Raw genomic sequence first — 24,929 nt, 5'->3', positions numbered from 1 at the left:
CACGACTAGGACATTTTTAAGATTAAATACATCTGGATTCATGCTGACACTTCAAATTCAAGAATAGAGGTTTGGTACTGCACCTCATCAATATTAAATATGTAATCTTTTTCCCATATCAGGCAAATTCCCTGTCCACTGCACTACACCACCCTCTTTTGATATTTAACACTCACAGAAATTCTATGAGGTTGAAATGGTAGGAACTAGCAACATATTGGAGATGAGAAAATAACTTCAGAGAGATCAAATTTGTCAAAGATTATCCAGGTCATATAGTGTTGAGCCCAAATTAGAACTCGGTTCTGATGTACCTGATTATTTCTCCCATTGCTGGAATTATTCTTAACTTTCTCTATATGTATTTTTATTTCTCAAATGAATATAATTTTCATCTGTATGAAAATTCTAAAGCTCTATAAATGTTAGATTTAATTATTTATAACAATAATAACTTGATGGTGATGGGACAACCCTATGAAAAACTGTTATTTTCTATAGACTTCTGGCCTCATTGTGGTGATCTCCTCCAGTCTTCTACTTGCATGTGGGTACACACTCTCCTCACACACTCATACAACATCCCCTCTTCCCAATGTCTAGCATTATTTGCACACTTCTATTAAAAGGTCTTTTCCTTTAGGGCCTTATGAGGAAACTCTGCTAGGTTATGTGAAAGATGAAATTTTGTTTGTTTGTTTTTGTTTTGTTTTGTTTGAGATGGAGTCTTGCACTGTTGCCCAGGCTAGAGTGCAGTGGCATGATCTCAGCTCACTGCAACCTCCGCCTCCTGGGTTCAGGCGATTCTCCTGCCTCAGCCTCCCAGGTAGCTGGGATTACAGGCACCCGCTACCATGCCTGGCTAATTTTTTGTATTTTTAGTAGAGACAGGGTTTCACTATGTTGGCCAGGCTGATCTCAAACTCCTGACCTTGTGATCCACCCTCCTCAGCCTCCCAAACTGCTGGGATTATGGGCGTGAGCCACCGTGCCCAGCCCGAAAGGTGAAATATTAATGGATTATATCTTAAAGTTATGAATGATAACCTAAGGTATTAATGAATTATATCTTAAAGTTTTCTCCTTCCTACTACCTCCATTACCCAAGACAACGTATTTACATTTTAGTATTGGCCTTCACTGTCTTAACCAATTGTGGGTATTTAAGGTCAATGTGGGAAGCATTTGATATCTCAAATGAAAACCATACCAATCTAATATGTTATATGGATTAGTTAAGACTCTTGGTTACATGTGACAGAACTGTAATTCAAAATAGTGTGGACAAAAAAATTAAATTTATTAGAAAAATATGGAGTGGGTTGGCCCTTAGGTTCATGTGGAATGAGGACTTCAGAATCCATCAGTACAATGTCCATCTCTTGTCTATGTTTCTTGCGGTATGTTTGGCTTCAATCTTACCAACCAACTTCCTTCATGTGGAATGAAACGTGGTACCAGTAGTACTTGTGCTTTATAGCTTAACCCCAGAGAGGGTCTAGCAACCTTCCCCGATGTCTAGATTGAAAAGCATCCTGGGGAAAGAGGCTGACTGGCCTGGCTGGTATCATGTACCCATTCCTAGACAAATTAACTCTGGCCAGAAACAAAGGACTCATGTTTGAAATTGGTCTGTGGGGTGTGAGAGTTCTGAATAGCACAGAAATAAAGAGCCATTTATCTATGACTCATCAGAAGTATATAAACCTAACTTATGTGTGACCATGGTCATTCATCCTTAAGGAAGGGGGCTTAATACCCTCTGTCTCTCTCCTATAGTTCCTACTGTTATCCCTCTTCCCAAAATGTCCTTCCCTTCTGACCTCTCTCTGCCTAGGCAACACTCTGACCAGTGTCCCACAGGTAATCATTCCTTCCTCTGTGCTCCCACGGACTTTGCTCTTGCCACTCTCAACTATTATAGTCCATTCAATAAATTCATTTACTCAACCAACATCTGATGAGGTCCTCCTGTTGCCAGACACCGTACTTGGATCTTTGTTTTGAGGTTTCTCAGCAGAGGTGACACATTGTGATCATATCTCTCATGAACAACTTAATATTCTTTTGCCAGAACATGAGGTACAAAACGCTGGATCTCATATCATCTTCTTGTGTTTCAGTTATCCACAGCAAGAAAGAATTTGTACAGAAAAGTTTTGTCTGTGTAATACTCCCTTAAGGCGCCACTGGCCATCTGGTGGCACCTGTTCATATTTCAGGCATCAGACCACTCACACATTCATTCATCAAATATTTATTAAAAAGCCTTCTCTGTGGTAGATGCTGTAGCATGCTCTGGGGGCTCAGGAGTAAACAAGAGAGGTACAGGGTGTGACTGCATGCTCTTACAGGGAATTACACAGACAATTGTTAACAATTCTGCCAACAATTAGTTCCTTTTAGAAATGACAGAATAAATCATCCCATTTCCAGTATTTGCTTGGCATCCAAGCCCATGCCCTATATGTTTGGGAAATGCCATAGCAAGGTCTCAAGATTACTTTTAGTCAGCCCAACTGGGAAACAGAGTATTTGTCCACTTGACAAAAGGGAACTCAAACTGTAAAAAAAAAATCCTTAAGACAGTCTCCCTCAGCCCTCCTGCCCAATCTGCCTGCTTTTGTAGGTGAATCACTAGGGAAGGCAGGGGCCTCTAGAGTGATTGAATATGCAAATGATTTCCTCATGGAGAGCCAGAGGAAGGTAACCGCCAGTCACCCTGTTGTGGGTTATCTTGAAAAGAACCTTCACCTACCAGGAAGCAGAAAGGTTATCAAATGCTGATAACTGTCACTAGTTTTCAGATAGGATTCTCAGAAATCAGAGGGTTGCTTAATTTGTATACCAGGAAGAAAACCTCAATCACCTAGCCCAGCAGCTGGGGTGTGGAGAACATTTGCTTTCACCATTTAGACAACTGATAACTTAAAATGAAAAACACTTTAGTGTTCTTCCAAGGTTGCAGCATACCTCCTGTGTAGCTTCCTTAGTTGGCATGGTTTGCCCACCCTATAACCCCTACTCCTTGGCACAGTCAGTTGAGCAGTCCACACAGCGGGGTCAGTGCCGCCATTTTGTTATCCTCATCCCCAGGTGGCGGTGGCTCTCCTTGGTAGTCCTCTAGCCTGGGAATCATGTAGAAACAGACACCAAGAGCTTCACAGAAGCATGGCAGTCACTCATCCAACCCGTCTTTTTTGGTAAATATTCTTGACTCTTGGTAAAAACTAAATACATAAATGATTTCTATGTTTAAGGAAAGGGTTTTGTTGGTTTCCCTTTCTTCAGTCGACAAAATCTTTCACAAGTGATACTTCCTAATGGACACAGAGGGATTTCAAAGTGGTCTAAGATATTCTTCTAATCCTGTAAGAACTTTATGACTATGGGTTCCATTAAAAAAAAAAAAAAAAAGAAAGAAAAGACCCTTTGTGACTATAAAAAAAAAAAAGGAATTGTCCTTTCAATGTCCATTATTTAATAACATATATTAAAACCAAAAGTTACACTGAATCTAGTGAATTTGTAAATGAAATTTTAATTTATTAATCTCAATAATTCCTTCAGAAATCTGAAAGATAGTGGTACATGCCTATGTGAGACTTATTTTTACTCTTTCGACAGACAGCATTTGGGAGCATATAGGGGATTTGTAGACAAGATGTAGTAGCTTAATCTACCAATCAGGAACCACTGGCTTACAGAAACAGCTTGGTTGCAAGAATTACTTAACAGTCTCCTTCTTTCTGTTCCTTCCTTGAGTCATTCCACACAAGTCAAAGCCCCACAGTGGGAGAGTTTAATGGGCAGGGCATCACTACTTACATTCTCATCACAATTATAAACCAGAGAGGATTGGCAGTTTCCCACAAGAAAGCCAAGAGTTTACAGAAAAAGGATGAAACAGACGATGTATAGCCAGAAAACAGCTATCCATTACAAACAATTCCAAAAGATCATTCATACATTTATTTAATCACAAGTATTGATCAATTTGATCATTAATTGTAAAGAATAAAAGGAAATAAGCCTAGAAAAGTAAAACTTGAGTCAAGTGCAAGGGAAATGGCCTATTCTAGCTAATGGAATATATGCCAGCCTAAGATGCCAGGCTTGCTGCACCTGGGACACAGGTGAGTGAGGAGGACCTCAACCTTGGGCACTGATTACACCCTGGCACCAGGCCCACTTTACTCACAAAGATACCGCTATTGACACATCTGAGCTGAACTGGGAACTTTGAGTTGTCTTATGGCTGCAATCATTAATTTGTGTTAATCACCCTTTCTTCCCTTGATTCTCACTTACTGTCCCGTATGACTCCTCTATCATAGATAGTAAATAAAAGCTTGAATGCACGCGTGAATGAACGGGAGACTAGACTGGCCCAAGGTGGGATCTAGGACCGTGACTACACTTTTAATTTGTTGAGCCAAAGAAGTCCCATAAAAGAAGGGGTCTTACTCCCATCAATCAAAGTTAAGACTGTACCTGGGGCTTTTTCTATGGCATGGGTCAGCCTTTACAGTGAGGTCTGCTTTGTATCTCCTCACCCATCACCTTTCAAAATATACGCTTCTAACATCACCCTCTCCAGTACTAACCTTACCTCAACACATCTTTATGGTGTGCCTGCAAAAACAAGGTATTAAACGAGATGCCCCAGAGGAAGATGACAGTCTACCAGAGGTTGCACAGATCTAGGCAGAGGTGTTCAATGGAAATAGCAGCAGTGGTGGCAGCACATGAAAAGGAGCAATTCTGATAGGCTGGGGCAGACCCTTTTGTGGGGATTAGAGTGAGCTTCATAGAGGGAGTGGCCAAAAAAAATCTTAAATGCTAAAAAATAAAAATTATCAAAAAAAAGTCTTCTAGGCCAATTAATGCCTTAACTTTAACCCTTACCCTTTGTAGGTACTTACTTTAAAATGCAAATGTACTTGGAAGACATAACACATTGCATTGCTTATTCATTATAATTTTTGTATATTTTCAACTATATATTAGAGAATGTATTCATTAGGTCCTTCAGAGGCATTGAGTAGTGAACATAGAAAAGAAATAGGGCCAAAAGGAGAGCTTAATTACTCATCTTTCCTCTATGCATCCAAATAACACTGTGGTTAAGGAGCAGACTCTTAGGGAGTGAGTGGTGCTAAGGTTAAAGCCTGCTGTCCTGCTTTGCTGGCTGGAGGGCACTGGGGAAATCACAGATTCTCCCTAAGCCTCAATTCCTTTATCTGTAAAATCGGGATAATGATGGTACCTACCTGATAGAATTATTGTAAGAATTGAAGAAGATGGCATGTATAAAATACTTAGTTGATTCTTAGTACACAGCGAGCATTCAATAAGTGCTACAGAATAATAATAACAGGAGAGGAGGAATAAAAGGTGATGATGATGATGATGATGATGACAATGACAATAATGACTTTAGAATCTGACGATGTGAATGGCAATCCTGGCTCTGTTACTTACCAACCATGAGACATTTTAATTTAGTCTCCATCTGCACGTCTGTCCAAACCTCTTCAGGTTTTTGTGAGAACTGAATGACAGGTGTCTGGCACATAGTAAGTGCTCCAGATAGGTAGGTCTGACCTAAAGCGCTGCAGAGATACACACTCTTCTCTAGAAGGGACTGGTCCTTTCCTGTGTCTTAATGGCTCCCTAGGCCTTTTGCCGGATAGCGAGACTTTCATCAAAGGGCAGTGCCTTAGATAACAGGCTGAGTCAAAAAGAAGTGGCCAGTGAGGCAAGCTTCATCCATAAGCTAAGAAAAACTACAGGGTGGTGAGAGGACATTACACCATCTCACAAGGGAATCAGAAACTCCTGAACAATGTTAAAATAAGAACCTTGGCCAGGCACGATGGCTCACACCTGTAATCCCAGCACTGTGGGAGGTTGAGGCAGGAGGATCACTTAAGCTCAGGAGTTTGAGACCAGTCTAGGGAACATAGTAAGACCCCCATCTCTATTATATATATATATACACACACATATATATTTATATATGTATGTATAATATATACATATATAATTTTATTTTATAAAATATAAAATCAGTCAGGTCTGGTGGTGCACACCTGTAATCCCAGCTACTCAAGAGACTGAGTTGGGAAGATTGTTTGAACCCAGGAAGTCGAGGCTGCAGTGAGCTGTGATCACACCACTGCACTCCAGCCTGGGTCACAGAGTACGACCCTGTCTCAAATAAATAAATAAATAAGAACCCTGACAGGTTTGTAAGGCTGGGCAACTCTCTGTGTCTTGGGCTGGCCCAGCAGCTGCCCTGCAGGGAAATACAGCAAATCCTTAAAAGCAAGCAGGGTCTCAGTGATTATCTTTGCAGCCAGCAGGACCCATGTGCCCCTGTCCACAGCCCCTCTTCCTCCAACTGAAGAAGAGAGCCCAGGGAATAAGTAGCTAGAAAGAGCAGGGTCACCTCTCCATGAAAAGAGGAAGATAGGGGCAAAAGTCCTGTGCTCAGCAGACAAGGAGAACACAGCGGGAGGAAGGGACATTTCAGGAGGGAGGTGGCTAGGAAGCCCCAACAGAGAAACAAGAGTCAAACTTCACCATTGCTGGGGCCCGGGGGGTGCGATTAAACAGGCGGCAGGGACTCCGAGGCATTACAGAGGGATCATTAGTGCTCAGACCCCACTGCCAGTCATATCTGAAATAAGTTTGGATTTAGAGACCCAGCACTGAGCTGAGTGGTGTGGATCAGGAGTGAAGCACACGGCTTAATCAGGGGCATGAAAGCAGCTGACAAATTACAGCATAATTTGTCATCATCTCAGAGCTCAGCAAGTGTTTGTCCCTGAAAGAATCAATACCTGGAGGGAAAAGGGCCATATTTTTAGAAACTCCTGGATGGGTAATTTATTTCAAGTGAGTAGAGAGTTTATTTATGTTGGCACCCCCTCAGATCCAATGGACAGTATATTTACACGAAGCCAGAAAATGCTATCACTTCTTTGAATCAATTTGCCCCTTTGAACAGTTGTACCTTGAAGCTTTCAGTGATAAACTCACACCCCTTGCTAAAAGCTCTACCCAGGAAACTGTTTCCAATCCCACCTTTACCACTGCTGCCTTCTGTTTGGGTGGAATGTTACAGGTTTCAACACTTTTCCACATAGATGCTGTTTTCTGAGGCACAATTAAGATGGGCAGGGCAGGTGATGTTAGCTCCATTCTACAGATGAAGAAACGAAGGCTCATGAGTTGAACGTAGTATTAGTCAACGTAGAGGAGAGTCAGAAAGCAAGATCTCCCCACCTCAAGTTGTGTTTTACCCCCATTGGACTAAAAGAGCTTGTGCAAGAGAAATGCCTTTAAAAAGTAAAGAATCAATGATGTGTTTAAAATATTTAGCTACAAGACTGTTCACCAGGAAGTAATGTGCTGTGCAAGTAAGGAATAGAAGGTCTGCAGTTGAACTTGGATTAAAATCCCAGCCAATGAGATTTAAACATGGGGAGCCTTCTTTACCTTTCAGTCACAGATTTCCCATCTCTAAAGAGAGGCAAATTAAAGTTCCTGCTTCACTGAATGATGGTAAGCTTGAAAATAAATAATATATAAAGTTCTCATTACAGTGTCTGGCAGAAATAAGAGTTCAGTAAATGCTATTTATTTTGTTCTATTAGCTACTATTTTCATAGCATTTTTATAATAGCAAAACAAATTGAAACACTATACCTATTCAATGGCGAAATGATTAAAGGAAATATGGTCAATTTTGTTCCTGGACCAAACTGAGGGTTGGGCTGCTATTTCTCGTGGCGCAATAACGAGATGCAGATGAACTGGGGAGGAAGAGAGTTTTTATTTCTCTAACAGGTTACAGGGAGAAGGCCTGGAAGTTATTGCCAGACTAACTCAAAATTACAAAGTTTTCCAGAATTTGTATACCTTCTAAGCTATATGTCTACGTGTAAGTGTGCGTTCATCTGAAGACATAAGTGACTAACTTCTTTTAATCTATAACTAAGGTCTGAGTCCTGAAGACCTACTTCTGGACCCTTGGTAAGTTTACTTAATCTAAATGAGTCTAGGTGCTGGGGTGATTACCTTATCTTGTCTCCTGACAAATCATAAGGATTTGGGGAGTTCCTTCAGACACCGTTAAACTTGTTTGTGGAGGCCTGGGGAATTCCTTTAGACCCCCATTGAAACTTGTTTCATCCTGAAAAGGGTCCTGTTAAGAATTCCTTCATTATCTTCTCATGCTTCAAGGCCCAGGAAAAGCCTAGGCAACCTTGGTGGGATCTTTGTTACATTCCAGCCTTTGTATAGGGACACTGGCTCAATCAGCTTTTAATGTTTAATCTAGCTACTCAGTGCTGGGACAGTTGTAATGGAGGCCTGCGTTAGTGAGACCTGGCCTGCCACATATTCATACAACAGGTTTTTGTGCAGATGTTAATAAAGATGTAGAAAAATTTAACAACATGTAAAAATGTTCAAGATTTATGAACACTAAATCTCATTGTTAAAATGTGTAAATACACATGTATATACCTACACAAATATATGTGGGTGTGGAGATATGCATATATGTGTTTGTGTGTGTATGTATGTGTATATATATATATTTGTTTGTTTGAGACAGAGTCTTGCTCTCCCAGGTTGGAGTGCAGTGGTGCAATCTTGGCTCACTGCAACCTCTACCTCCCAGGTTCAAGCGATTCTCGTGCCTCAACCTCCTGAGTAGCTGAGATTAGAGGCACACACCACCATGCCTGGCTAATTTTTGTATTTTTAGTAGTGACGGGGTTTCACCAGGCTGGTCTTGAACTCCTGACCTCAGGTGATCTGCCTGCCTCAGCCTCCCAAAGTGCTGAGATCATAGGCGTGAGCTACCATGCCCAGCCAATGGATATATATTTTTAAAACCCTGGAAGTATTACATGCACAAGCATTTTAGCTGTGGATACCTCTATGTGGTGTGATTTATAATGCCTTCTTTTTTATAATCTATTTCTATGGTGTCCAATGTGATAACCACTAGCCACATGTAGCTATTTAAGCTTAATTAAAATCAAATTAAATTTTTAAAGAAAACAATTCCTTGGTCAAACTACCAAACTTCAAGTGCTCAATAGCCACATGTGATTAGTGGCTTCCATACTGCACAATGCAGACTCAGAACATTCCATCATTGCAGTAAGTTCTATTAGATCTGGGTTAGAGCCCCAGACCCAGGCAGGTCAGAGAAATGCAATCACGGTAGTCACCTCCCTCTGCCCTCCATCAAACTTTTCATTGACATTTGCTTTCTCTTCCTTAATGAGGACTTAACTCTTTTTTTCTGACACATTACAACTATCAAAGTGTGACAAAGCAGGGATTACCTTATTTGCAATGGTTCTAACAGTGATTAGCTCTCCCAATGATCCTATTAAGACTAGATCCCTCTGAATTAATAAACTCACAGAGTCCTCTCTCTCACAGGAGGTACAGTTCGAACCAGAGCTTTTCCACAATACCATCGTGTGTGAGAAACCCAACAACCACCTCAACAAATTTAAGGGTTATATGTAAGTATCTCATGTTCCATGCTGCTAGTAAATATCTCCACTGCAGCTAGAAAATATATTGTCTAGAAATGACCAAAGAAATAAGCATCTTCATCCTGAGGAATTTTATTTTGTATGTGTGATAAAGAAGGACTAGAGAAATTTAAATTGGGAAACTTTTTCTTTTTTTTTTTTTTTTTTTTTTTTGAGTGCTAGTTAAATTCACCAGTGTTGTTGTTGTTTTGTTTTGTTTTGTTTTGTTTTAAAAAAAAAAAAAAAACCTTTGTAAAATAGCATCAAAATCAAGATGCTCTGGTTCAGGAAGGTGAATATGATTTAATTAAGATCAATTTTTTTAAGTGCCTATATTGCATTGTAGGTAAGAACAGGGACTTTGGAATTTGACAGATCTGGGTTTGAATTGGGGTTCTGCAAATTACAACCCATATGACCTTGGGTAAATTAATTCACCTCTCTGAGCCTGTTTCCACATCCATAAAATAAAATTATAATATCTATATCAAAGGTTTTTCTTTTCTAAGATTAAGTGTCAGCATACACAAAGCTCTTAGCACAGCAACTGGCAGAGAGGAAATATTCAGTTAACAGTGGCTTCTGCTATTAGGATATTGTTATTCTTATTCCTCAACTTTGGTTCAGGATAAGAATTTTACTGCAATTCTGATCCCATATCAGACCACTAGTATTCTCACAAAATAAGAGCCATAAGGGCAGCGAGGCTGGGGGAGGGGCGCCCGCCATTGCTGAGGCTTGAGTAGGTAAACAAAGTGGCCAAGAAGCTCGAACTGGGTGGAGCCCACCACAGCTCAAGGAGGCCTGCCTGCCTCTGTAGACTCCACCTCTGGGGACAGGACATAGCCAAACAAAAGGCAGAAGAAACCTCTACAGATTTAAATGTCCCTGTCTGACAGCTTTGAAGAGAGTAGTGGTTCTCCCAGCGTGGAGTTTGAGATCTCAGAATGGACAGACTGCCTCCTCAAGTGGGTCCCTGATCCCCGAGTAGCCTAACTGGGAGGCACCCCAAGTAGGGGCAGACTGACACCTCACACAACCAGGTACCCCGCTGAGACAAAGGTTCTAGAGGAACGATCAGGCAGCAACATTTGCTATTTAGCAATATTTACTCTTCTGCAGCCTCCGCTGCTGATACCCAGACAAACAGCGTCTGGAGTAGACCTAGAGCAAACTCCAGGAGACCTGCAGCTGAGGGTCCTGACTGTTAGAAGGAAAACTAACAAACAGAAAGGACATCCACACCAAAAACCCCATCTGTACATCACCATCATCAAAGACCAAAGGTAGATAAAACCACAAAGATGAGGAAAAAACAGAGCAGAAAAGCTGAAAATTATAAAAATCAGAGCGCCTCTCACCCTCCAAAGGAACGCAGCTCCTCGCCATCAACGGAGCAAAGGTGGATGGAGAATGACTTTGATGAGTTGAGAGAAGAAGCCTTCAGACGATCAAATTTCTCTGAGCTAAAGGAGGAAGTTCGAACCCATTGCAAAGAAGCTAAAAACTTTGAAAAAAGATTAGACGAATGGCTAACTAGAATAACCAATGTAGAGAAGTCCTTAAATGACCTTATGGAGCTGAAAAGCTTGGCATGAGAAGTATGTGACAAATGCACAAGCTTCAGTAACTGATTTGATCAACTGTAAGAAAGGGTATCAGTGATTGAAGATCAAATGAATGAAATGAAGCAAGAAGAGAAGTTTAGAGAAAAAAGAACAAAAAGAAACAAACAAAGCATCCAAGAAATATGGGACTATGTGAAAAGACCAAATCTATGTCTGATTGGTGTACCTGAAAGTGATGGGGAGAATGGAACCAAGTTGGAAAACGCTCTGCAGGATATTATCCAGGAGAACTTCCCCAGCCTAGCAAGGCAGGCCAACATTCAAATTCAGGAAATACAGAGAACACCACAAAGATATTCCTTGAGAAGAGCAACTCCAAGACACAAAATTGTCAGATTCACCAAAGTTGAAATGAAGGAAAAAATGTTAAGGGCAGCCAGAGAGAAAGGTCGGGTTACCCACAAAGGGAAGCCCATCAGACTAACAGTGGATCTCTCGGCAGAAACTCTACAAGCCAGAAGAGAGTGGGGGCCAATATCCAACATTCTTAAAAGAATTTTCAACCCAGAATTTCATATCCAGCCAAACTAAGCTTCATAAGTGAAGGAGAAACAAAATGCTTTACAGACAAGCAAATGCTGAGAGATTTTGTCACCACCAGGCCTGCCCTACAAGAGCCCCTGAAGGAAGCACTAAACATGGGAAGGAAAAACCACTACCAACCACTGCAAAAACATGCCAAAATTTAAAGACCATTGATGCTAGGAAGAAGCTGCATCAACTAACGAGCAAAATAACCAGCTAACATCATAATGATAGGCTCAAATTCACATATCACAATATTAACCTTAAATATAAATGGGCTAAATGCTCCAATTAAAAGACACAGACTGGCAAATTGGATAAAGAGTCAAGACCCATCAGTGTTCTGTATTCAGGAGACCCATTTCATGTGCAGAGACGCACATATGCTCAAAATAAAGGGATGGAGGAAGATCTACCAAGCAAATGGAAAACAAAAAAAGGCAGGGGTTGCAATCCTAGTCTCTGATAATACAGACTTTAAACCATCAAAGATCAAAAGAGACAAAGAAGGTCATTATATAATGGTAAAGTGATCAATTCAACAAGAAGAGCTAACTATCCTAAATACATATGCACCCAATACAGAAGCACCCAGATTCATAAAGCAAGTCTTTAGAGACTTACAAAGAGACTTAGAATCCCACACAATAATAATGGGAGACTTTAACACCCCACTGTCAACATTAGACAGATCCACCAGACAGAAAATTAACAAGGATATCCATGAATTGAACTCAGCTCTGCACCAAGCAGACCTAATAGACATCTACAGAACGCCCCACCCCAAATAAACAGAATATACCTTCTTCTCAGCACCACATCACACTTATTCCAAAATTGACCACATAGTTGGAAGCAAAGCACTCCTCAGCAAATGTAAAAGAAAAGAAATTATAACAAACTGTCTCTCAGACCACAGTGCAATCAAACTAGAACTCAGGACTAAGAAACTCAATCAAAACCGCTCAACTACATGGAAACTGAACAACCTGCTCCTCAATGACTACTGGGTACACAACAAAATGAAGGCAGAAATAAAGATGTTCTTTGAAACCAATGAGAACAAAGATACAACATACCAAAATCTCTGGGACACATTTAAAGCAGTGTGTAGAGGGAAATTTATAGCACTAAATGCCCACAAGAGAAAGCAAGAAAGATCTAAAATTAACACCCTAACATCACAATTAAAAGAACTAGAGAAGCAAGATCAAACACACTCAAAAGCTAGCAGAAGGCAAGAAATAACTAAGATCAGAGCAGAACTGAAGGAGAGAGACACAACAAACCCTCCAAAAAATCAGTGAATCCAGGAGCTGGACTTTTGAAAAGATCAACAAAATTGATAGACCGCTAGCAAGACTAATAAAGAAGAAAAGAGAGAAGAATCAAATAGACACAATAAAAAATGATAAAGGGGATATCACCACCGACCCCACAGAAATACAAACTACCATCAGAGAATACTATAAACACTTCTAAGCAAATAAACTAGAAAACCTAGAAGAAATGGATAATTTCCTGTATACATACACTCTCCCAAGACTAAACCAGGAAGAAGTTGAATCCCTGAACAGACCAATAGCAGGCTCTGAAATTGTGGCAATAATTAATAGCCTACCAACGAAAAAAAGTCCAGGACCAGATGGATTCACAGCCGAATTCTACCAGAGGCACAAGGAGGAGGAGTTGGTACCATTCCTTCTGAAACTATTCCAATCAATAGAAAAACAGGGAATCCTCCCTAACTCATTTTACGAGGCCAACATCATCCTGATACGAAAGACTGACAGAGACACAACAAAAAAAGAGAATTTTAGACCAATATCCCTGATGAACATCAATGCAAAAATCCTCAATAAAATACTGGCAAACCGAATCCAGCAGCACATCAAAAAGCTTATCCACCTTGATCAAGTGGGCTTCATCCCTGGGATGCAAGGCTGGTTCAACACACGCAAATCAATAAACGTAATCCAGCATATAAACAGAACCAAAGACAAAAACCACATGATTATTTCAATAGGTGCAGAAAAGACCTTTGACAAAATTCAACAGCCTTTCATGCTAAAAATTCTCAATAAATTTGGTATTGATGGAACGTATCTCAAAATAATAAGAGCTATTTATGACAAACCCACAGCCAATATCATACTAAATGGGCAAAAACTGGAAGCATTCCCCTTGAAAACTGGCACAAGACAGGGATGCCCTCTTTCACCACTCCTATTCAACATAGTGTTGGAAGTTCTGGCTAGGGCAATCAGGCAAGAGAAAGAAATAAAGGGTATTCAGTTAGGAAAAGAAGAAGTCAAATTGTCCCTGTTTGCAGATGACATGATTGTATATTTAGAAAACCCCATTGTCTCAGCCCAAAATCTCCTTAAGCTGATAAGCAACTTCAGCAAAGTCTCAGTATACAAAATCAATGTGCAAAAATCACAAGCATTCTTATACACCAGTAACAGACAAACAGAGAGCCAAATCATGAATGAACTCCCATTCACAATAGCTTCAAAGAGAATAAAATACCTAGGAATCCAACTGACAAAGGATGTAAAGGACCTCTTCAAGGAGAACTACAAACCACTGCTCAGTGAAATAAGAGAGGACACAAACAAATGGAAGAACATACCGTGCTCATGGATAGGAAGAATCAATATCATGAAAATGGCCATACTGCCCAAGGTAATTTATACATTCAATGCCATCCCCATTAAGCTACCAATGAATTTTTCCACAGACTTGGAAAAAACTGCTTTAAAGTTCATATGGAACCAAAAAAGACCCCGCATTGCCAAGACAATCCTTAGCAAAAAGAACAAAGCTGGAGGCATCATGCTACCTGACTTCAAACTATACTACAAGGCTACAGTAACCAAAACAGCATTGTACTGGTATCAAAACAGAGATATAGACCAATGGAACAGAACAGAGCCCTCCGAAATAATACCACACATCTACAGCCATCTGATCTTTGACAAACCTGACAAAAACAAGAAATGGGGAAAGGATTCCCTATTTAATAAACGATGCTGGGAAAACTAGCTAGCCATAAGTAGAAAGCTGATACTGGATCCTTCCCTTACTCCTTATACAAAAATTAATTCAAGATGGATTAGAGACTTAAATGTTAGACCTAAAACCATAAAAACCCTAGAAGAAAACCTAGGCAATACCATTCAGGACATAGGCATGGACAAGGACTTCATGACTAAAACACCAAAAGCAATGGCAACAAAAGCCAAAATTGACAAATGGGATCTAATTAAACTAAAGAGCTTCTGCACAGCAAAGGAAACTACCATCAGAGTGAACAGGCAACCTACAGAATGGGAGAAAATTTTTGCAATCTACTCATCTGACAAAGGGCTAATATCCAGAACCTACAAAGAACTCAATCAAATTTACAAGAAAAAAACAACCCCATCAAAAAGTGAGCAAAGTACATGAACAGACACTTCTCAAAAGAAGACATTTATGCAGCCGACAGACACATGAAAAAATGCTCATCATCACTGGCTATCAGAGAAATGCAAATCAAAACCACAATGAGATACCATCTCACACCAGTTAGAATGGCAATCATTAAAAAGTCAGGAAACAACAGGTGCTGGAGAGGATGTGGAGAAATAGGAACACTTTTACACTGTTGGTGGGACTGTAAACTAGTTCAACCATTGTAGAAGACAGTGTGGTGATTCCTCAAGGATCTAGAACTAGAAATACCATTGGACCCAGCCATCCCATTACTGGGTAGTAACCCAAAGGATTATAAATCATGCTGCTATAAAGACGCATGCATACATATGTTTATTGTGGCACTATTCACAATAGCAAAGACTTGGAACCAACCCAAATGTCCATCAGTGACAGACTGGATTAAGAAAACGCGGCACATATACACCATGGAATACTATGCAGACATAAAAAAGGATGAGTTCATGTCATTTGTAGGGACATGGATGAAGCTAGAAACCATCATTCTCAGCAAACTATCACAAGAACAGAAAACCAAACACTGCATGTTCTCACTCATAGGTGGGAACTGAACAATGAGATCACTTGGACACAGGAAGGGGAACATCACACACCAGGGCCTGTTGTGGGGTGGAGGAAGCGGGGAGGGATAGCATTAGGAGATATACCTCATGGAAATGGCGAGTTAATAGGTGAAGCACACCAACATGGCACATGTATACATATGTAACAAACCTGAACGTTGTGCACATGTACCCTGAAACTTAAAGTATAATAAAAAAAAATTTTTTTTAAATAAGAGCCATAGTAACAGATGTGAGTATATGCCCTTATAGAATGCTTTCCTACAGGGATGTCCAAACTTCTTGCTTCCCTGTGCCACATTGGAAGAATTGTCTTGGGTCACACATAAAATATACTAACCCTAACAATAGCTGATGAGCTAAATCATCATCATCATCATCATCATCATCATCATATCATAATGTTTTAAGAAAGTTTATGAATTTGTGTTGGGCCACGTTCAAAGCCACCCCGGGCCACATGTGAGCCGTGCGTTGGACAAGCTTGTGGTTTAACAGCTTTTAGAGGACTTCCAGAGAACATTATCACATGTAATCTTCACATTGACCCCAGAAAGAGAATATCATGATGTGTATTATACTGATCTGAGACTTTTATAGATGCAAAGATTCTCCCTAACTCACAGCAGGTAGAAGACAAAGCCAGGACTTATATAAGGGTCTTTTGACTCCAACCCCAGTGTGCTTTCCATAGCAGTACATTGCGGAGCTCAGCCATGTTACAACTTCTTCACCAATAGGGCCTGGAATGAGGCTTCGGCAGCTCCCTGAAATGCAGTTGTCTTTGCTTTCCTCCACTCACATGTCCTCAGGCCATATGGGATATCAAGAGGAGAAATAGAAAGGGGAAACAATAAGAATAATACCACAGAAACCGTAGATTTATAGGCAAATTACTTTTAAAATACACAGAGTGAGCAGAAGGAGACAGGCAGAGAAGGGCCTGAGGTCCTGGGGAAAGGACCTTGCTGCAAATGAGAGGTAAAGTCTGTCACCTACTCTGAAGAGAAGGGCGCCCCTTGTGCCTTAGGTTTGTGAACTTGATTCATCCCAAATCCCTCATGTCCTGAGTCATTCTCCATATCCTCTAAGAGAGCAGCCTCATTGCTAGATTTCTGTTTAGGGCCCTTTTTCCCCAAAACAGCTCAGGCCAACAGCCAGCCTTTCTCAGCTTTCAACCTGGGCTCCAGCCTGCCCCTCTCAGACAGATTTCAGGACAGAACTCTCCCAGCTTCACTCAGCTCCCTGCACCTCCTCTTCCTGGTTGCCGCTCTGGGAGACCTGTCCATCCTGCACCTGCCTGGGCCTCATGGATGAGCCCTAAAAGTCCAGTTGGACAGTGGAGTAGCTAACTCATGGAATGAAGGAGAATTCCTTGCTGTGCTCCTACATCCTTGCTGTACCCAGCAAGGAGAACACCCTCAGGCCTGGCACCCACAGATGGTCTGCACCTTCTTCCCGAGCAGACCCACTGGTCTGATGCCTCTGGGTTTCCCAGAAGCTTCTGTGGGTCTCGTTAATTTAGAATCTCCCTAAGGCTGCACAGGCTGGCTAGAAGATGGACAGTTTTTAATGATCTGTTTGAAAGTTAGGGGTGTCCAATTTGAAAAATGTGACTTTTGAACCAAAGAATCTCTACAGAGCGGTGGTTCTCAACCAGGGACAATCACCAGCATCACCAGCACCACCACTCCAACCAGGGGACATTTGACAATGTCTAGAATCATCTTTCTTGCCACAACTGGGGAGGGGTGCTGTTGGCATCCATTGGGTAGAGGCCAGGGATGCTACAATGCACAGGACAGCCCCCCACCCCAGCAGAGAATTGTGTAGTCCAAAATATTAATAGCACCAAGGTTGAGAAATGCTAGTCTAGAAAAAGTATAATAGAGCATCCTTGTAAATCAAGAGTCCTAAGTAGACAGCAGCTATAAGATAGCAAATCATTTTCTACCATTCTTTGAAAATGGAACATTACAACTGAGAGAAGTAGAAGCCTCTCTCATATGCTATCACTTCAGAACACCCTAAAATCAATCTTGAAACCACAAGCTACCGACAGTGAGGCAAGCAAGATTCATTAGACCAATATTAAATCCACAGCCAGCCTCCTCCTTAATAAATAGAGGGAGCAGTGGTGGGTCCTGAACCTCAGTCATTCTTAGACCACCTTTATGATTTTTATCATATTCAGTAAAATCTGTCTACCAGATTTTTAATTACCTTACTTTTTCTAAAATTTATTTGAAAAGGAAAATTTATGTCACTGGGCCCTATGGGAAACCAGGATCACTTGCTATTCTTAAGAGGTAAAAATTAATACAATGAAATCAAAACAGTTATATTCTAACTACAGATTATTATTTGCTATAGCATCCTTTGCATTAAAAAGTAGGATAGACAAACATTAGAATAGGGTCAAGAATATACCAGCATGAAATGATACATCCTCCTTCACATATTCAGCAGAACTGAAAATAGAAATGACTCTGATTTAGTGTGGGTGAGTGGGGTAGTACTTTAGATACCCTAATGTAGTAAAAATCTCAATAGGGTGGGTGTCTGTGACCTAGGTTCCCTGGTTTTAGGATGTCTCATGTACTAGTTGTATAGCCTTTGAAAAATCTCAGCCACTCTGAGCTTCCACTTTTTCATAAGTAAAAATAATCACTCTGCTAATTTCCCAGACCACAAAGAGTCAAAATCATGTAAGCAAATGTAGTTTATAAACACAGTGAGGAATCATGAGTATTAAAGGTATATTGAGTGGCAGTATGGCACTCTGCGGCCAGACTAGTTTTGAATCCCCATTCTGCCATTTCCTGGCTTTATGAACTTGCCTCAGTTTCCCTATCTATAAAGTGGGTATGATAATATGCCATATCTTATGAAGTTGTCATGAGACTTGAGTGAAAAAGGCTTATAACTGGACTTAGCAATAAGAAGTACTGAAGAACTACAAGTTTAAAAACAAGCTCTAAGAGTTCGGATTATTATTTTTCTGTTCTCCCCAATAGTTTTGGAAAGTTATATTTAAGCTTGCTGAAAATCTCAAGGGAACGGCATCAGGATAGAGTAAAAGCCAGACCTCGGGTAATAAATGGAGTCGATTGGACTCAGAAGTTTCTAGTGTGAGGTGGAAAACTGCAATGCTCCCTGGACTAGAAGAAGGAAGAAACTATCTCTACTCTTAGGATCTGCCTCCTAGGCACAACTGGCCATAAGCCAGTTCCCTTGCACTTTGCCCCTAAAACAATTTTGTTTGTTTGTTTTTTAAACTGACAGCAAATTTATTAAGAAAGTAAAGGGATAAAAGAAGGGTTACTCCATAGCAGAGCAACCCCTTGCCTTTTTTTTTTTTTTTTTTTTTCTTTTTAAGATTAAGTCTCGCCCCGCAGCCCAGGCTGCAGTGCAATGGTGCGATCTCAGCTCACTGCAACCTCTGCCTCCCGGGTTCAAGCGATTCTCCTGCCTCAGCCTCCCAAGTAGCTTGGATTACAGGTGCCTGCCACCACGCCTGACTAATTTTTTGTATTTTTAGTAGAGATGGGGTTTCACCATGTTGGCCAGGCTGGTCTCAAACTCCTGACCTCGCGATCCACCCGCCTCAGCCTCCCAGAGTGCTGAGATTACAGGGTTGAGTCACTGCACCTGGCCCTACTGGTTGCCCATTTTTATGGATATTTCTTGATTATATGCTGAACAAGGGGTGGATTATTCACAAGTTTCCTGGGAAAGGCATGGGCAATTCCCAGAGCTGAGGGTTTCTCTCATTTTTAGACCATATAGGGTAGCTTCTTGACGTTGCCACGGCATCTATAAACTGTCATGGCTCTGGTAGGAGTGTAGCAGTGAGGACGACCAGAGGTCACTCTCATCACCATCTTGGTTTTGATGAGTTTTGGCCGGTTTTTTTGCTTCACTCTGCATAAAAACATTTTGAATGTGAGAATTGAAGCCAAGGCTTTTTCACCAGAGTTCTGCCTTTTATGTTGGTAAATGACAGTTTTCTCAGGGTGGACAATTCCCTCCTAATGGTCTAGCTCCCACCCAGACCTCCTAGGAGCAATGAAGAGATCTGCCCTTGAACATGAAGGGAATTAGATTCTGATCTACCATCACTTTTCTGAAAAAACAGGGAGGAGAGGGATCATGTTCACTCACCACTTCTAGTTCTGTGACACTACCCAGTAACAGCATGGAGAGACCACCAAACCACCCCCTGTCTTTTATTCATCCTCACCAGGGAGCATCCTGACCAGACCAGGACTGGCGTTGGCTGTGAGAGTCTTCTCCTTCGAGGCTGCACCATCAGAAACACTGAGATGGCTGTTGGCATTGTCATCTATGCAGGTCATTGTCCCTGGGTAGTTCCTTTTGTCTGAATTTTCCTTTGTCCTTCCCCTTCCATCCCCTCCTCCAAATCCATCTTCAGTCAATGGGAACTGGCAACAGTTCACAGTAACTTTCCATTTACTCATGTAACTTCCCATTTCTCAGCTAAGCAAACGGAGGCTAGGAATCATAGCAGTTCACTCACTCTATAGGAGACATGATGAGATTCTGAGTTAATATCACCCATCTGCACAAGACAGGGAAAGGGATTCATACTCAATCACCCCAATGGTTTTGTGCTACTAACTAAAGTCAGAATGAAGTGTATCTTCTTGAGTCTGTGGAATAACCTCACCAAACTTAACAACTTCCCCTTTGGAGCCTCAATTTCCTCATTTGTACAGTGGGGAGAATATTTGTATCTGTCTGATAGAGCGTTTGTAAGGATCAAATTACTCAGCACATGAAAAGCATCCAGCACTGCCTATAGCAAAGAGAGGGCTAGTGGGTTTTAGTTGTTTTTGCAGTTATGTTTTTACTATTACCTTTATTTATTTTTTGGCTCCAGATATGGAGGCCTATCTCTCCTTCCAACATTGATCCTGCTTTCCAATGAAAAAAGATAATAGCAGGACTTCTCACAATGAAATCTAAACTCTTGGAGGGCAGTCTTGGGGCTGCTGTATGTCTAGTACTTAACACCAGTGCTCATAGGTACTCAATGCACCTGTTGTTACATGAACACCTGAAGACTTCTGCCACAACAGAGGAAACAGGGTCTCTCTGGAGCATCTACCTTCACTGGAAAACTCCAGAATGTGTTTTCTTCTGAGTCTTCCACTAACTGGGACACTCTGGAATAGTTTGCTTATTTGCTTTTGTGTTTGGTTTGTTCTCCATAGAACACCACTTCCAATGGACATAGAAGAGCATTTAAATATCCATCTACCATAAGATTTACTCTTTGGGATTGTCAAAGAAAAACAGTTCCTTTAAAAAATAATGTCACGATTTAGCCAGCTTTCCCTAATTTGGGAGAGGGGCATTATATTTGTCAGTTGAGATGACTTATTTCAAAGACCTTTAGCAATGGAGTTCAACACCATCTGGTAAACCTATTAAAAATGAACTCTCCAGCAATCTCCACTCTACCAAAAAAGAAAACAGTAATCATAACCACATAGATTTAGAGCTTCGCTTCTCTGGCTGAACAGAAATAAAGAAGAAACCTTGAGTAGGTGATGCGAGTGGTATATAGGCGGCAGATGGGGAGTGTTAACCATGGCTCCAGCCAGTCGGGCTGCCTAGGGGTAAAATTCATTCATAGTCTGCATGTTCCTGAACAAGATGGTTGAACTTTCAATGTAAGATGTACTAATAATTTCTGCCTTGTAGCTTTATAAGGTTCAAATGAGATTATCTGTGAAAAGGGCCTAATACGGCAGTTGGAATACATCAGGCCCTCAAAAATATGAGAAAGAAAAGATACCAGTTGTTTTTAGCATTATTATCTAGAGCTGGGGTTCTCACCTTTGGCACCATTAACATTTTGGTCCATATTATTCTTTGTGACGGGGGCTGTCCTATAGGGTATTTAGCAGCATCTTTGGCCTCTACCTACAAGATGCATTAGCACCCCCCACCAAGTGAGATAACCCAAATTTCTCAAGATGTTGCCAAATGTCCTCTGGGGAGTAAAATCACTCCTGGTTGAGAGCAACGGTCCAGAATTCTCATTTCATCCTTGACATTAGCAATGGATAAAACAGGGCCTCAGAGTCAAAGGCCCAAAAAGGCCAAGATGAGATTTACAGAAGAAAGAGGTTCAATGTAGAGGTGTGTGCTCCTCACAGCAAACATTGAGTCCCAACTTACCAGAAACTAATTTAGTACTTTGTGTATATTGATTTATTTTCCCACTTCATATACAATCGTCTCCATCTTTCAGATGAGGAATTGAAGTACAAAGAGATTCACTCACCCAAGGTCACATGCCTCCTGAGTTGAACTCTCTGCAACCCAAGGTCAAGTATCCACAGAGCTGAGCTCTGACTCCAGAGCCCACACTCTTATCCACTGTCCCATACTGCCTCCCTTTGAACCCAACTCTTTCCAAAAGAACAGAGGGGTCTCAGAAGGCAAGGATCAGGTGGGTGAAGGGGATAGTCCCAGGATCCCTGAATGGAGTGAGGCTGAGAGGCAGGCAGAGAGGCTACAGACCCAGGGGTGCTGCTGGGACCCCCACTAACAATTGCAGCAACTTGAGTCTAATTTTAAAAGCCTAGAGTTTTTTCACTCCTACTGTTTTGTTGCTAGTTTAAATCCACAGGGCAACTAGCTAAACAGCATTAAAGCCGTTTGCTTCTGGAGCTGATGTATTGGTTTTCTTTAATTTTGCACAGAAAATATGTGACTGGTGTTTTTTTCATTTAACTGCTGAGGAATATGGCACTGTAGTTAACATTCAGCAGCCCCAAAGGAGAGACTCCATCTAACAACAAAGTCTCAGTTTGACTCTTAGCTCTTAGGTATGTGACCTTGGGTCCCAGGGGTTGGTGAAAGGAGAACTAGACTGGCAATCTGAGTCTTGAGTTTGCAATGTGACTCTGACATTGACTTATTCTTTCACTTTGGGCAGATCCTTTTTACCCTCTAGCCCTCAGCTTCTCCTAGTAGGGAAGAAGGTGACTGGATGAGATTGGTAGTTTTCAAACTTTGCCATCCTTTCTTTGACCAAAATTGTATGCAAAATTTCAACATGGGAGTGGAGTTCTCCAGGGTTAGTGCTGGGGTGGGGGCCTTTGGTGCCTACTACTCTTGCTCAGGCAACACCAACAACTTAGGCATGACCAAAGAAACAAGGAGGGAAACTACTGGTCCCAGGCACTGTCCTACCACAGGTCTTTTGCACATACAGTTCCTCAGCCGAAAACTCTGCTGCCAGCTCCACTCTCCCTTGAGGCCTCCCTTCAATATCATCTCCTTGGAGCAGCTTTCCCTGAGCAGGATCTCCAACACCACCTCTTTTCCACCTTCGCCTTTTGTTTACTGTGTATTATTTACTTCACAGGACTTATTAATAATGATAATTATCCTTTCTGTCTTCTTGTATATCTTCACTAGAATGTGAACAGTATGTCTTGCCATTGTATCCCACTGCTCGCCCGTAACAGGTGGAACAGAACCTTTGTGCCAATTAGGAAAAGACAGCCCTTCTTTAAGACAGCTTACTATCATTTGCCAGAACTCTGTTCATAATAAACTTATAAATCTTTGGCAACTACAGAACAAGGGCTACGCTCTAGAGTTGTGCAGGGTGCAGCCTGTGCGTGGGAGCTCTGTCAGTGCCCACCACGGTGTCTGGCATGCATGAAGGGGATGTTCACTGAGGACCTGCTGGTAAATTATGTGAGGCCCCTACAGCTGTTCTCAGCAACCTTCTGAGGCAGGGCAAGTTCAAGTTGAAGAGTGAAGCCTCTTTTTTATCTTAAGCTCCTGTGAGAAGTGCTGAGGGAATGGTGTAAGACATAGGAAACAGGAGCTAAGGGACTGATTTCCTCATTTTCTCTCAAAGGCCACGAGACGAAAGCCATGCTGAACAACAGCGGCCCCCGGTACAAACGCAGCAAGATTGAGCGGCGCATGAACATAGACATCTTCTTCTGCATTGGGATCCTCATCCTCATGTGCCTTATTGGAGCTGTAGGTATGGGATGTTCTGGAAAGAACAAGGACACAGTAATCGATGTATTTGGGCAAGTTTCTTCAGCTTCCTCATTTATAAAGTAGGGCTAATAAAATGTAAATTCTACCCTGCCTACTTTAATGGGATGCCAATGAAACGAAAAGGCAAAAGAAAATCTCCTAAAAGTAGTATGTGCTCTTTAACTATTCGGAATATCATCTGATATTTATTTGGTCAAGAAATGTTTACTGAACACAGGCACTCTCAAAGCGTGGAAGGAAAACAAGATGAATCAGACTGTATTTGTTTCCCATTGCTGCTGTAAAACATGAACACATAGCCATTTAGAACAACACACATTTACTCTGTTACAGCTCTGGAGATCAGAAGTTCAAAATCAATTTCAGTAGGTTAAAGCAGGAGTCTCTAACCCCTGGGCCAAAGACCAGTACCTCCTGTCAGATCAGCGGTGGCATTAAATTCTCACAGGAGTGCAAAACCTATTGTGAACTGCACATGCAAGGGATCTAGGTTGTGTGCTCCTTAAGAGAATCTAATGCTTGATGATCTGTCACTGTCTCCCATTACCCCTGGATGGGACCGTATAGTTGCAAAAAAATAAACTCAGGGCTCCCGCTGATTCCACTATGGTAAGTTGTATAATTATTTCATTATGTATTACAATGTAATAATAGAAATAAAGTGCACTGTAAATATACTGCACTTGAATCATCCTGAAACCCCTGAAACCATCTCCCCATCCCCACTGACGTGGAAAAATTGTCTTCCAGAAAACCTGTCACTGGCACCAAAAACGTTGCAGACCACTGGGTTAAAGTCAAGGAATTAGCAGTTCTGGTTCCTCCTGGAGGCTCTGAGGGAAGGATCTATTCCTTGTCTTTTTCAGTTTCTAGTGGCTGCCCGTAGTTCTTAGTTTGTGGTTGCTTCCTCTGTCTTCAGAGTGTACCTCCCCAGTCTCTGCCTACATTTCCTCTCCTCATCTGCAGCAGTAGCTCTCCCTGCCTTTCACAAGACACTTGTGATTACATCATTGGGCCCACCTTCATAATCCAGATACTCTTCTCATCTCAAGATCTGTGACCTAATCCTATCTGCAAAGCCC

At 41.4% G+C, this 24,929-nt stretch overlaps 1 protein-coding gene across 5 annotated transcripts in view; it reads left to right on the top strand.

The window, feature by feature from the left end:
* Window positions 1-24,929, top strand: part of ATP10B (ATPase phospholipid transporting 10B (putative)) — a 360,064-nt gene that overhangs the window by 262,345 nt on the left and 72,790 nt on the right. For all 5 annotated transcript variants that reach the window (XM_077937417.1, XM_028849890.2, XM_077937418.1 and 2 more), the window contains 3 exons: window positions 9,472-9,557; window positions 20,033-20,139; window positions 23,696-23,827. In XM_077937417.1, the coding sequence (XP_077793543.1) occupies window positions 9,472-9,557; window positions 20,033-20,139; window positions 23,696-23,827 (325 nt within the window). The remainder of the gene's footprint in view (window positions 1-9,471; window positions 9,558-20,032; window positions 20,140-23,695; window positions 23,828-24,929) is intronic.

Source organism: Macaca mulatta, chromosome 6 (assembly GCF_049350105.2).
Source record: "Macaca mulatta isolate MMU2019108-1 chromosome 6, T2T-MMU8v2.0, whole genome shotgun sequence".
NCBI lineage: Eukaryota > Metazoa > Chordata > Mammalia > Primates > Cercopithecidae > Macaca > Macaca mulatta.
The sequence above is the reverse complement of the archived record's forward strand: the minus strand, read 5'-3'. Positions and strand labels throughout refer to the sequence as shown.